This window comes from Odontesthes bonariensis, chromosome 5, assembly GCF_027942865.1.
Source record: "Odontesthes bonariensis isolate fOdoBon6 chromosome 5, fOdoBon6.hap1, whole genome shotgun sequence".
Classification (NCBI taxonomy): domain Eukaryota; kingdom Metazoa; phylum Chordata; class Actinopteri; order Atheriniformes; family Atherinopsidae; genus Odontesthes; species Odontesthes bonariensis.
The window spans coordinates 19,300,498-19,316,129 of NC_134510.1; the positions used below are offsets into that span (position 1 = coordinate 19,300,498).

The 15,632-nt window shown below is 38.4% G+C and overlaps 1 protein-coding gene across 1 annotated transcript; it reads left to right on the plus strand.

The window, feature by feature from the left end:
- Window positions 1-11,065: 11,065 nt before the first annotated feature.
- Window positions 11,066-14,454, plus strand: LOC142379825 (CCN family member 3-like). The gene is made up of 5 exons (XM_075465124.1): window positions 11,066-11,261; window positions 11,669-11,897; window positions 12,012-12,266; window positions 12,706-12,929; window positions 13,070-14,454. The coding sequence occupies exons 1-5, from the start codon at window positions 11,223-11,225 to the stop codon at window positions 13,361-13,363; spliced, it is 1,041 nt and encodes a 346-aa protein (XP_075321239.1). The 5' UTR covers window positions 11,066-11,222; the 3' UTR covers window positions 13,364-14,454.
- Window positions 14,455-15,632: the final 1,178 nt, after the last annotated feature.

The window sequence follows — 15,632 nt, forward strand, 5'->3', positions numbered from 1 at the left end:
CCAGTGATATAAGCTTAATTTTAGAAAAATATCAGTGCTGTCACAGTGAACATGAAATATGTCAGTTTCATGTCCTTGTGTCTGCTGTCAGTCTTCCAACAAGATATCATGAGTTACAAACAGCAGGTCTGGGCACAGTGTGTATGTATATATGTATATATATATATATATATATTTTTTGCCTTTTGAAACCTTTTCTAAAACATCTGCACACTGTAATCACTATGGAAGTACTGCTGCCTCTGATTATATATAAATTCAATGCTAAAATTGATAGCTGTATATGAGTTACCTGCCTCAGTTTATTTTCTGCTTAAGTGATTTACAGTCTACAAAATTGTTGCGATTGATTCATTAGATTCATTAGAGAACCTTAAAATGAACACAGTCCTTAACCAGCATTCATCTAAGCTTCTAAATAGGTTTTCATCCACAAAAGAAAGGCTTAATTCTTAAGTAATGACCCACTTGTTTTGCCGTGTTGCACTGCTGTCACGTTAAGTGCTTCACCTGGGGCTTTATAGCTCTTGTACGCGACCTGATGAAGCCTGGGGCATAAATGACGATAAGCCATAACAAGGTAAGAAAAAAAGGAACGATGGTCAAACAAAAAGCCACAGCGTATACAGCCTCGATCATAGGTTTTTTCAGGCTCTCCCAACAGCCATTCTGAAACAAATAACTATTAATGAAACTATACTGAAGCGCTGGATCATAGGGTTACATGCAAACTTCCTTCCTTTATGCTCATAACATCAGAGAAGCTTGTGATGCAAACATCTGGTAAAAACCTCAAAGCTGGTTGAGTCAAGAATTAGATATTGAAGTCCAAATGTATTGCATTTATTTATTTTTATCGTATTTATCCTCATATTACATACAGTGCCTTTTGAAAGTATGTTTGAGTTAAATGAAAGAAAATAAAGATTTGAATGGTTATAGAAATAGAAAAAAATGTTCTGGAGAAGCACAGAGTAGGAATGGGTTATAAATAAATATCAATAAGTCCAGCTCTATTAAATCTCTCATCAGAAAGTGACAAGATCAAGACAACTTAACAAGTCTGCCAAGATAAAGCAGACCACTTAAAATCACTGACCAGGTAAGAATTATTCAGAGCTTTAAAAAAAGAAGACAAATTTACATCCAATGACTGAGCTGCAAAGATCTACAGGAGAGAAGTTTGTCCATGGAGCTATTTTAAGTTTTAAATTCTAAGATGTTTGTTGTGCCTAACGAAGAAAATCAGCAGGGCATATGACATATGAGGGACTCTTCAAGCATATGGAAGTTGATCTGATCTGAGGAAAACCAATTTTTTTTGGCCTTCAGAAAACAGGTGTGTGGTGTTAAACACATCCCCCTCAGAAGCGTGGGGATGGCAGAATTATGTCTTTTATAGACAGAAAATGGTGGACAGAGATAGAAACAGGCACATTTTTCAGGAAAATATGGTTCAGTGTTCCAGAGAAGTGAGCCCGGGACTGAGGTTCATCTTTCAGCATGAGATTGAAAATAGGCAAACTGCAAAAGCAACACATTTAAATGTCTATTCAAACACAGACCTCAGTCTAAAAGATTCTCTATGGTATGACTTAAAAACTGCTGCAGACCACCTGAACTCATCACTCTTTGCAGAAGGGTTGTGGGTGGGTATAAGGTTTAACAGCGATCTTTCCCCTCGAACTAAGCAATTTCTTTTTCTTATTGTATAATGCAGACACCTTGTGGCCAGATTGAAGTACTGCGGCCCTTGAGTAAAATGTTTGTTTCAAAAGAATCACATAGGAATTGCAAAAAGAGTTCAATAAAAGCACTGAACTAATGTGGTATGTTTTTTTCTGTAGTGATGCAATTTTAACACCAAACAATACATAAATAAATCCTGTGAATAACTGTAACTCTGGTGAAAAGGATGCTGAACAAGTTGCTGATCTGTTGTGTTCGCGCCTAAAAATGCTGAAAGATGAACCTCAGTCCCGGTCTCACTTCTCTGGAACACTGAACCATATTTTCCTGAAAAATGAGCCTGTTTCTATCTCTGTCCACCACTTTCATGGTCATCAGGGGTCATCACCACAAGAGGGTGTGCGTGTGCACATTTCACAGCATTTGTTGAACAACACTTTTGCAGCACTATCATCTTCACTCATATAATCAGCTCACAATTGTACATACTGGTGACTGTAATAAAATGATTATGTTTCCCCCTGTGCATCAGTGCTGTATAAATGCAGAACAGCTAAGAGGCAGCCCCTAACAAACTCCATGTTTACAAAAGGCTGTTTTATCAGCAGTTTTACTTATCTTGAAACACAAAACATACATGTCTCTATATTTTTGGTGACCGCGGACCATTATTTTAAGTTAAAACAGCTAATGGAAGAATAGTTTGCTGCATGATGTTATATGTGTTTTCTATATGTTAAGCTGAGAACAATGAATGGCTCCAGGCTCCTCAAAGGGACGGAAGACTAATTCAGCCTCTTAATTTGTGTCTTTCTCTCCTCTCTTTTCTTCTCTGCCTCTGGGGCTTTCTCTCTAAGTAAACAGCAAATAAGAAAGCTGTTGTAAATTGTCACCCTTAAAAGTCTCCCTCTGTGCGTCTTTAAGGCTGCGTTTCTGTCCCTCTCCTAGGTGAAACCTAACATTCCCATTCCAAAATGCCAGCGCTAAATACGGTTCACGGGACCAACAAGCTGAATCGTAATTATGATTCACAATGTATGGATGTGCCAGGTCACTGGTTGCCATGGATTCAGCTGAGTATCTCCACAGCCTTTGCCATAGGTCAGTCGAATGAAAAGTATGCTGTTTGTTCTGTTCTTCAGCCCTAAATCATCTTAGATCAAAATAGAAAAAACGTAGACATGAGAGACAGCAATATTATAAAAGAAAATGGCTTCTGCAGCAAATATTCTATCCGCTGCTGATTTTAATAAACGTTTTTTAATGAACAAGAAAACACCTTTTTTTAATATTTTGCCATGGTCTTGTTCCAGTCCACTAATACATCGGGAGACTTTTGCACACATGGCAGAAAATGAAAGACTTAATGTGTGACTTAATCACATTACACTGGTTTTTAAGTGTAATCTTTTAAGTGTAAAACGAATCCCACATACAGAGAAGGTGAAAGCTGAAAAATTGTGCCCTTAACTGTTTGGGTCTCAACAAATGTTCTCAAGCAGTATAAATTTCTATTTCTTCGAACAATCATGCACTGAAAGTGCGTCACTCAGCACTCAGACACCTTGTGAACAGCGTGAAAGGGCCTTGTATTTTGAATGTGCCTATGTAAATAATGCCAAGTGGTCAATGCGCTGTCCCGGAAGAGCATCGGAACTTGCGTCACTTTCTTCATAAACTAGACCGCATTATGTGGCTGACAAACACTGCAGATGCACATCCACTGCCTGAAACTAACCAGGAAACAACAGTGACTGTGGAGGACTCAAAGCATCCAAGTGATGACTTTTTTTATTTTTAACATTTCGAAGTTTGCAGCTCAAGGTTATTACACATGAGCATATTGAATTTACTTGAAAACAAACAATAGCAACAAAGCTTTACTTAAAAAAAGTAAGCGAAATTTATTTCTATGGCACTTTTTCAAGAACAAATGTCTCAAAGTGCTTCACCAGCATAAAAATGAAAATGGAGATAGATGAAAACCTTGTAATACTTGATAAAATGGCCAAATTATGTTAAATAAAAGTCAGTGATAAACATCAACATCAACCAAGACAAAACCTCAAAATCCAATGTAAGTCACAGAATAGATTTTAAAAGTCTACTGATGGTTTACAAATCCCAGAACGGTTTTGGCCCAAAATATATCTGTGATATGTTCAGAGAATATAAACCCAGCAGAGCTCTTAGATCCAAGGACTCAGGTCAGCTGGTCCAGTCCAGAGTCCAGACTAAACACGGAGAAGCAGCATTTAGCTGTTATGCTGCAAACAAGTGGAACAAACTGCCAGTGGAGTTTAAACTTTCACCAAATGGAGACATTTTTAAATCCAGGTTAAAGACATTTCTTTTCTCATGTGTCTATGCATGAAATCTGCACGATATCTTTTCATTTATCTAGACTGTTGCTTGTTTTTAATAATTTTAATTTAATTTTAATTATTTTCTTTCTTTCTTTTTATATTCTTTTATGTATTTTTAATGCTTCTTCCACTCCCCACTGCAGTGCTTTTTTATGTAAAGCACTTTGAATTGTTTTGTACATGAAATGTGCTATACAAATAAATTTGACTTGACTTGACATCAGCTGTACTTCATCTTTTCCAGTCAGACCTCCCTCCGTTTGTTCTGTTTTTGGTACTGTATGTGCACTGCTAAATATAACACCTCTGCAAATGTGGCTGTGAATTAGATTTTTTCTTTTTTTCTTTTGTCTTTTTTTTATGTGAAACACCAAGTGGTGACCATGTGTCCAGTTCTTCAACCAAGGAGATGTTTTAAACAAACATCTCCACGGAACAGATACCATCGGCCCTTTACTTCAAACTGTGACAAACTGAAAAGTGAACAGAGTTATAAAAACAAAGACTGCTTTTGAGTAAGGGAAACACAGCACTGTGTAGAACTGCTAGCCTTTGATTACTGGTGTAGGACTCGAGTTTCCTTATTACTGACTTTGGCGGTTGCCTCAACAAAAATCAGAAAACGCACACGTCAGTAAATACTTATTTTGTGCAAGTTTATCAGGTGTTTTTTTTTTTATATGCAGGGATTGGTATTGAAAAGGACAACTGGTAAACTGGTAACAGATCTTAGGCCTCCATGGTATACACAGATAGAAGACTGTAAGAAATTCTATGGTAAACCACGCAGCAATAGCTGAAAATGTTTCACCGCCTGTTTAGACAACCAACTGTACCATTCTGCCACAAGGAGCAACAAAATAACCTACATATTTTTCATCATTGGGACAGTACCAATGCTTTGACCAAAGCTTTTCTACCTTTTTTCAACAACTTAATGACAAAAGTGACATAATTGAATGTTTTTTTTATTGAATAAATGTCCTGTCTCCAAAAAGTGCAGAAAGAAAGAATACTGCTAAATTAAAACAGAAGATTCTTGAAAAAAGTTCTGAATGTAAAAAACTGTTATACAATGGAAATTCGGAACCTTATTCAATAATTGGTCGGAGTTGTGGGATGGCCATGGGTAAAATTACTGCCAGTTTGAAATGAGAAAGCATCAGTTTTACACTGTTTAAAAGTTCAGTGTTTATTCAGTGTTTGTTGAACCTTTCATGGATCCCAACATCCCCTCTGTGCAGAATTTGTAGATCTATAACTGGATCACATCACCCCCTCTTTTGTCCTATGCCAACTATCATAGCCATGGCTGGACTGAAAGCTTGTAGCATTTTGTTTACTGGATTCTGACTGAGAAAAAAAATGTGCAGCCCATTGATTTGATATGCCCGTACAGACAGCTGGCAAGGTGAAGGGAACTATTTTGTTGTGCATACCTCTGTTTTAATCTGATAAACCAGATGGTTTGTTACACAAACATTGGGCTTCACAGATTGGGTTACAAACAATTTCAAAGGGCCAGCACTTTTAAGAAGCAGGGACTGCTAACTTCAACCAGTCAGATTAATGAAGCAACAACTACAACCAGAGCCTCAACTGTTCTTAAAATCTTCCATTATAGGATAGTGATTGGTCAAAACTTTAGCTTGGCAACATAGTTTCTCTCAGGACTGTGATCTCATGGCTCTTGGTAACTTTTAGTGCAAAGTAAGGAGCTTTTGTTAATCTGGTATTGTAGTACATCATCTGAAGATTTTTGTGCTTTCAAGCACCATATAATCGGACCTGATTCAATGACTGCACGACAGATCTTACTGAGTGCTTCTGTCTCTCATTAAATGACCCCACTCCACACTGAAAGCTATCAGGTCTTTCAGTCTACTTTTGCAAAACGTAAAGCCTTTTCACATCCTCTTCAAATGCATCCTGAGGTTTTTCCATACTCCATGTTTTATTAGTGGAAAGCTACATATTCTGACCATCCGCTGCCACCCACGATAAGAGACAATCCCAGTGATTCAGCTCATGTACAGTAGCATACAGCAAATAAACCCTGAGTGAGAGATTTGCGGTGGCCCCCCAAGCTGTTATTTCCACTGACAGGCTGCTATTTGGCAATCAAAGTGAAATGATGACCTCTCAGCGTCATACATGAATGGCTAAGAATGCATTATAAATTCACATATGTACCAGAGATGGGTCAGAGACAGAAACAGTGAAAGCGAAAGACATGTTTCAAAGTGTGTGGCATTTATCACACACATACCTGTTCCTGCACAGTGGGCTCTGAGAAAAAATTTTGGGGCCTTCAACTTGCCACTATCTTCAAGTCGTGTTAAGTTTGCCTGAACCAGACCAAAGCCAAAAACAGTGTAGCAAAAACCTAACAGTCTCCAGAGGATCACTGAAGTAACATCTGTAATGCTTTAACTGCCTTTTAGTATCGCCCAAGTTGACATTTCCATTTCATGGCAAGAAACACAAACAAATCATTTAAGTTTAAAGTTCCTTTAAGACTATGTCATGCGTCCAAAAAAAAAAGAGGGGAAAAAAGTCCTGTGGTGTGTAATGTACCTAAAGCAGTAATAAAAAACAATTTTCTGACAACAGTATTTTGACCAATGGAACCACTATTTTATGCAAGTGGAATGATTCATGCTATCTTTTAGTTGTTGTTTTTTCGGAAAAGCACTGATCAAACACCCAAGTCCCAGCTGTTCAAACTCATTTGTTTACTTCATACAACATTACACACTGAAAAGTCTGACGTATACATAAAAACACATTTATTGAATCTTGACTCTGCTTTAGTTTGATCATTTTTATAAAACTGGACTTAATATGACATCATACTGCCATGTTGTGTGTGTATTGCTCAGAGGCAGCTGAAGTCGTTACAAACAACAGTCTGTGTCAATGATTAAGTCATTGTCCAACATAGAATTAGGTCATAATTTAAGCAACATTTGCACTATTGCTCAGTGCTTCATCCAGCTGCTTGGATCCATATGGCTTTATCCAGATGGTTTTCAGGTGGTGAAAATTGTTACGTTTCAACAATCAATGATGTTTAAGGAACAGGTTTATGACAAGTGTAAGGAAAATCACATTCTCTCATTGACTCAATACTTAGAATGAAAATAATCATAAAAGAAGACAAAATTACATAATAGAATAAACTGTGAAAAATATAGCTGACGAAAACAAAACTGAACTAAGGCTCAGAGTCCTCCACATATTGTACCACACAGAGTGTTGACCACAAAAATTACTGTATGACACTCTTCATGTAAACACAGTGAAAGTATGTGAGGTATTACCACAATTCAAAAGGCTTGTAGACACCAACTGCTCACAGGCAGACTGATATAAAAGGTGAATAGCTTGGCCTGTGGGATCTTTGCATCAAACCTTGTCTTGCAGTAGTACTGAAATGTTTCCTACCATTGGAGGATAAAATGCATTTAGGAGGAAAACAATAGATGAAAAAAACAGCAACTGTTGCCGCTACAGAACAAAGACAAACTCTAGACTCTAGACAAAGGCCACAGACAAAGAAAGACTGGAAAACAGACACACATCCAGAAATGTCTTCATAAAGTCTGCTCTGTGAGTTTCCTTCATCTTTCTTTTTCTTTCACTCCGTTTACCATTCTCTTCATGGTGCAAGGAACCTCTTTTCCTCCTTTTTCTCCATCTCCATCTCTGTCCTTCTTCATGTCATCTTCTACATGTTTCTTTCTCTTCTATGGAAAAAGGGAAATATTTCACAGATACCGTGAATGTGCGTATGCAGACTTCCCACCTTGTTATACATTATCTAGACTTCATACATGGAGGTTTGTGTAACCCCCATGTATGTGATCCTTTGATGTGATGTCTCACACAATCGCCTTTCGTCTCTTTCTTCAGCAGCAGAATAAAGGAAGGAAAACACCAAAGTGTAAGAGGAGAAGAAGAAGAAACCAAGCAAACACAGCCATCTTTTGAAGTTTGTCATTCTGCAGCTTCCGCTGGCAAAATTGTTTGAACAGCATTCAATCAAAGTCTTGGCAAAGTTACCCACCATTCATTTGAATCACAAGTTATGTAGAGAGCTGCTGTGAGCCTCATGTCTTTCTTTTTACTAACTGAGAGAGGAAGAATCCTGTGAATGAAGAGCGAGCCCACACCAAGTCCTTGGTGCATTAGCAAGTGAGGTCAAAAAAGCGGTTAAAGGGAGTTTCAATTGGAACCTACATGTAAATGTTATCCAGAACACCCAGTGTGATGTGGTAGTAGATCACATATTTTAAAAACTCGACTTTGCCAAACCCAAGACATTGTTTTAGCAACAGACAACAAATATTGTAATACAACTACATCTGTAATGGGAAAAGCTAAACATTGAACTCCTGCAATACGTCACCCTCAAAGGAAGATATCTTTATTAGGCTTTCACACAGCTCCTTTCAACAGTTATTAGGTATAATCAGTGCTCTAAATGTCCACCCCAAAACACTAAAATCTTCTTTTATTGGCTACACAACCTTACTTAACCCAAAAAAGTGTCTGGACTTCTTCTCAGGACTATGTGGGCATGTTCACCCCAACTTCAACCTGATTTTCTCTAATCCATCTGAAAGACTTCCAACGCCTGTGTGGGTGTCCATGGAGAGCAGCAAGGCTCAAGCCTACATCCCCTCCCAGCACACTTTATGTTTCTATAATCTATTCCGAAAGCATTTGTACTTGACTAAAGATTAACGTTTTTAACCATTTGATAGCAAGACAAATTGTAATAAAAGATATTAACAGATTTTGACACGAATGCAAACACTAGATCAAGAGAATTAAGATTAACAAACGACACAAATAAGAAATACTATACTTTGTCATTTAATCGTTAAGGTAAAAGTATCCATCACCGCATATTAAATTGCTTTCTTATAACCGCAACTTTTCATCCATTCCTCCATACAGAACAGCTTCAACTCATGAATGTTGCAGGTTTTCTCACATAAATTTTCATGAAGTCCTTCCACTGTGAGATAATGGTCAGACGAATTAATTCTCTAAAAAGCTCTATGCAGTCTATACTATGTAAATAATCATATCTGTTGAATTTAGAAATAAAGCCTTTGTGTGTGCACCTCTTTATTTTGTAGCATATGAGAAATTAAACAGAACAAAACTTTGCCACTTTGAGATAAACTATCCCAAAGGAGAACATTAGTATGAAGTTATTTTTAACATAACCACTGGGAGGTGCAAAAGTGACACAAACAAATAATATACATATTACAAAAGGGACCCATGGACATAACAACATGAAAATAGCGGTGCTATGGGTATTCTTTTCATATTCTTCATATTTTCCTCTTTTTCTGGCTCCTCTTTGCTTCTGTGACGCAATAATATCTGTATTTGTGGTACAGAAGGCCTCTGTTAGAAACTTTTGCGACTCTCTTGTCACCTCAGACACAAATTCTGTCGTCTCTGCTCCAGCTCAAACATCCTTCAGAGGGTACAGCATTAAATGACAAAATGCATAGAAAAGTCATCAAAAGAAACTATTTGATGGCCTCCGTGGAGATCCCGACGGGAATGCTAACACTGCTTTTCAGGTTTTTTGATAAGCTGAATGTGGCACAAAAAAAAACAAATAACAAGCAAACTAGTCAGTGGGCATTGGAAAAGGATTGTATCTGGTTGAAATGTGTTCAAAAACCTCACATGTAATAATTCTGTGGTGAAATAAAAAATGGTTTTAATAGGTTACAATAATTCAGTAGAATTAGTTTTTGCAACTTACATTTAGGGTATTTTTAAGGCTGTAGTTTGTATTACAGTTGAAAGTCTCTAGTGTTTTGTCTACCCATACTAATATAGATTAGAAAGATTCAGAGAAGAACACAGCATGATTTAACAACCAGAATGTGATTTTCCATAAGTACGCACATGACCTTAACATACCTCCTTTTTATGTACGGTGCATTCTAACAAAATCTGGCTCAGTTCAATCCCCAGGCCCTACTCATATCAAAGTGACCCTGGATAACACAAGATCATCAGTGTATGAGTGTGTGTGCGATGGACAAAAACACTGCATGTACACTATGGAATAAAAAGCACATATGAGAATTTCTGTGTGGATGGATTCATGAAAAACACATTGTAAAGCAGTCGGCAGAACCAACTTAAGGTTAAATGGCATTGTAGAAGTACAGACCATCCACCATGATCTCATTTATAGGGTTTTGAAATGAGTTTCTTAAAAAGCAGTGGGAAAACATAATTCTTCACCTTTTGTCTCAAACTCACTAAACTTTTCTCATTTAGAGATCCAGTCAACTTCACTGATCCATCTGTATACTTTTGCACAGAAGACGCCATCACACTCCTCTGACCAGATGTGTCGAGAGTAGTGTCATCCCCCCACTGTTACGAACCAGTGATGGTTCAGAGTTTCCACTGTGTAGCTATTTAAGGAAGTAGAAACAATCCTACTGGGAATTAGATGGTTTTCCACTGTGACCTCCCAGGTAGAGCTTAGGAAGATGGGTCAAAGGGCCTGAAATAAGGAAACCAGCAGGACGCATGCAATTATAATAACAGATTGGGCTGCGGAGGGAGTCATTAACACACTCTAGAAACTTAAGAAGAAAAAAGTGTTTGTGAAAGAAAATGTGCTCAGTGTTAACTTTTAAGGCCAAGGTGCAAAGGTAATTGATAATGGCTCTTTTTAACATATATACTATATATATATATATGTATATATAGAAAAGTACTGGGATTTTTTTTGTTTTTTGTTTTTAAACTATGTCAGATTGTACAGGCTGAAGCTTCGCTTGGTTATGGTAGCCTCTTTGACAGGATCTTGCCATGAAATGTGAGTCTCATCTTCATCCAGCTCTCTGTGCGATCTCTTCAGCATTCCTTCCTTTTTGTTGTCATGGTGCCAGCCAGACAGCTCTGCTGTATATAAGGTCCTCCTCTTCTGAGTCCTGAGCCAGAACGACAAAGAGAGTACAACCTTCTGCTACACCACAGAGAGGAGCGAAGTGAGAATCCTGAACTAAGGGACTCAAATCAGCTCCAGTGAACTGAACTGAAGACGACTTAACTCTTAACTTAGCTTTTTAGAGTTTACATATTTTTGAATCTGCTCTGAATAAAAAGAACATGGACAAGGCGGTATTTATTTTCGTCATTACAGCACAGGTAAGTGTTATAGTTGCTATAATACTTTGTTTTATTTATCTTTTCACTATCAAAACTTTCACTACTACAATATTTTCCACACTCTGGATTAAGATTAAGACTCGTCATTCTCTTTTTTTTTATCATATTGGAAAGTTAAAGAAGGATGTAATCGCAAAACTTTAAATTGTGATATTGAATTTTCTTAAATTGATAAACTGGAAAATCTAAGTTAGTATTTTTTTTATCCACAACTGAGTTCACTCTCACTTAGCAAGTAACTGTCAAGGTTTAATTTTTTTACCAGATTTGATATGATAAATTTGTGCGATAAAATAATTCACTTGTTCACAGCTAGTTGTCTTGATTAGATGTGAGAGAATGAGATTCACCGCCATGTAAAACAACCCATTTTGTCTTCCACTCAGGTTTTTACACTAGGCTTGTCCCAGGTGTGCCCCCGCAGATGCCAGTGCCCTCGAGAGCCCCCCATCTGCCTCCCCGGTGTGCCCCTGATCCTGGACGACTGTGCCTGCTGCCTGGTTTGCGCTGGTCAAATTGGGCAGGTCTGCTCTGAAATGAACCCCTGTGAAACACGTAAAGGGCTGCAGTGTGATTACTCAGTGGACATCCACAAGAGGACTGGTATCTGTGCCGGTGAGTGGGGAGCTGTTAGGGCTAGTTCACATGCTAATCCTGATTTTAATAACGTGTGATTATCATTTCCCTATTTGTAACACCCTCTCTCACTGTTTTATCTCCTTCCTTCAGTTAACGTGGGTAATGTGTGCATTTTGGACGGTTCTGTCTATCAGAACGGCCAAACATTCTTCCCCAGTTGCAAGTACCAGTGTATGTGTCACAACGGGCAGATAGCTTGTGTGCCACGCTGCAACTTGGATGTCATGCTGCCTGGGCCAGATTGTCCCATGCCACGCAAGGTCCAGGTGCCCGGCGAATGCTGTGAGAAATGGGTGTGTGAGCCACAGTCTGAGGCCAGTGCTCTGGGGGGCTTTGCCATGGCGGGTGAGTAGACTGCAAGCAGGATGATACGAGATGCACAGACACATACCTATTCCTCTTTTGACGTTAGTGTCACTCAAGTGTGAGACGCAATTCTGAGAGGTTACGTAAATTTCTCTGGCCTAGTAGGGTCAAGGTAGCAGGAATCACGGAAGTAAAGAAAAGTGGAAAACAGAGAGAGAAAGAAGGAGAAAATTCAGAGGAAAGAAAACCAAGTCTACATCAAATGTCAAAGTCTAAAATCTGTAAAGAGCAATGTGGTAGATAATTATATCCAATCAAAACATGGTCAGAGCTATGTTAAGAAAAACACTGATGCTATTTTTTAGAATATGTTTTCAAACTAGTATAAAAAGGCAAACAATCAATATATTTCTTTAAAGCTAAGCTTGTGGGAAGATACTTTTTCATCTATCCCTCTGTCCTTCTCTTTGTCCTTCAGCCTTCCGTCAGGAGGAAACGGTGAGCTTTAATGGTTGGGACCCTAGCTTAAACTGCATTGAACAGACTACAGAGTGGGGGGCGTGCTCTCAGACATGCGGCATGGGGGTGTCCACCAGGGTCACAAACAAGAACGACCGGTGTGAGATGGTGAAGCAGAGTCGGCTGTGTATGATCAGACCCTGTGACGACCAGCAGGAACAACTGACATGGCTTACACCAAAGGTACTTTTCATGATTTATTGCTTCAGCTTCTTTACATGTTAGTTGCATGAGAGTAAATAGACTGCTGTGCATTTTTAGTCAGCAGCAAACAGCACTTACAGTGAAGATTATTGTATAAATATATCTTCCTCTTCCAGCAGAGAGGCAGCAAGTGCCAGAGGATGGTGAGGAGCGACAGAGCCGTTCATCTCTCCTATAAGAACTGCACCAGTGTTCAAGCCTACAAGCCTCGCTACTGTGGCTCCTGCTCAGACGGCCGCTGCTGTACCCCCCACAGAACCAAAACCACCCTGGTTGAGTTCCAGTGTGCCAGCAGTAAAATCACCAGGAGGCCGGTCATGGTGATTCTGACCTGTGCCTGTCACAGCCACTGTCCCCGAGACAATGCTGTGTGGCAGCCATCAGAACTTGTATACGATGGCATGAGAGTATAGTATGTAGAGTATGATATTTCTAAATACAAACAGTGAGGTCCAGATTGTGGCTGATGACTGCAAATTGTTGGAGTTCTCTAAAATATGGGTTGTCTTTACCCAAGATTTTAGATCAAAGCAGTCCTCTACTGTACCGTCAATGTATATATACATATCCACACAGCAAAAAGACATATATACAGATTGGTACTGGTATTCATGAAATGAAACCTCTTTTTAGTTTAAAGTAATGGAGATTTAAATATCTCTGTATCTCTCCTGGAGAGGGATTTTACTGTGTAAGATCCTGTGAACAAATACGTTGTTTCTTAACTACTATGAAGTACAATTAAAGCACTTAAACCATGTGATATATGCAGCCAACCCTATTCTGGACATCAGGGAGAGAGTACTGCAATTAATTCACAACAGACTGTGCTGGAAAGTTGTTCCGTAGGTTTTGACGCGTCATTGTCCTGGAATGTTATTATGTTGTGAAGGTGGGTTGTACGACAGCCTCTGTTCAAGAGGTTTAATAGTAGGAAGTTTAACTGTCGCTGGTTCATGGAGAATAAGTGTCACGGCAGAATGATAGTAAACAGAAAACCAGAACGTTTTGTTCAGCCTGAGTTATGAAAATGCATGTTTCTGCAGTGTAATGTTGCCAAGAATGTCTTACTTCACTTTGAAGCTTTGGCTCCTCGTGCTGTAATCGCACTGATAGAAAAAAAAGAGCAGCCACACAGCAAGGTTAATAAACAGAGGTGATCAGTAACTTTATTACTCACACCGCCATGACAATTCTCCCACTGCAGGACACATTTCTGAAATAAGTGAACTGTGTACTTTGACATGGTCCCAAACAGGGGCTCAGCCTATGAAAGAGAGGTCACCGTGGTGTCTTAGTGTTATTTCTAACATCTGCCTGAAATCTTACCCTCTTAGCAAAATACACAATCCCATCAATTAATGCAAATCTTACTTGTGTTTTTATTTTATTTTAAGTTTAAAACAGAAATGATTTCCTAGTTGATTAAAAGAAATGTACATAACAGCTGTTTTTATGGTAGCTTGTTTGACTGAGTGTGTATCAAATACACAATGTTAATCATGTAAACATGAATTGTATATTTTGATATGCGATTTATTTCTTACTTGTGTTATTCTTCATTCCGCTTTTTTTGTATCTGTCTGAAAAACATCTCAAAACATGAATATTTGAAATAAAGGTGGCTTTTTAAAATGATGCAATACTCTCTTTACTGTCACTTGATAATAAATTAATTGTGTGAATTTTAAATGGCAGTTGGTGGCTGGAAAGAAGCAGCAGCTTGCATTAGGTGACTCAAGGGGGAAACTATGAATTTACAGGATCTTAAGAAGTGCAACTGAGAGGAAAGAATGATGCACATCTCAGATAGAAAAATAAGTAGTTTCCAAGACTTAAACTTTAGATAAACTCGGCATAAAGCTTCCATGAAGCACTAGTCTTGTGTTGTTTGATGTGTAGCTGATCTATGCCCTACTAACAAATGTGACCTTTGTGGACATGTTATGTGGGTCATTTAATGGCATCTTAAGTGTATTTAATCCGTTGGGTAAGTTTTATTGAAAGATTGCTTTATCTGAAAATTGATTATTTGAAATAACATAGAGACCACGATATACCTATATACATAAGAATTTAATATATAATTGTCTTTTACTTTGCTCTGCAATTTGAAATCTAAATGCATGCATTGAATGTCTCACACATCTGGTTTCGGGATAGACCTCTTCCTGGGGATTCCCTTTGAGAGGATTTAAAGGATTTCCTTCTCATGGGATTCAGGAGTTACCAATTTTAACAAACCCTGCTGACAGAGGGTGGTGACCCCTAGACATTTTGTCCTGACCCCAGCCAGGAAGGTCACAATGGAAACCCCAAATATTCCCTGTGGGACTGGTTGTTTTTCTTGAAATAGCCTCTCTGTGGAAACTTAAGTCAGTGGGAACTGGCACTGTGCTCAACACATGATTACAGTTTTGACAGTTGTGTTTCTGCAGAGAAGTGTGTTCTATTTGGATCTTGGATTCAACACACTCTCATACATATGTCACCATCACTTACTCAGGAAATATTATACAGATTGAAATTCTTCTTTTTAAATGATAGAATTGAAATAAATTGATGATTAGAATAAAAAAGGAGAAATCACATACATGTGCATACACACAAATGTACACCAGTGTTGTCTCCATTCTCCCAGAAGAATGTGCCTCAACCTTCATGCAAAGATGAAAGAGCTCA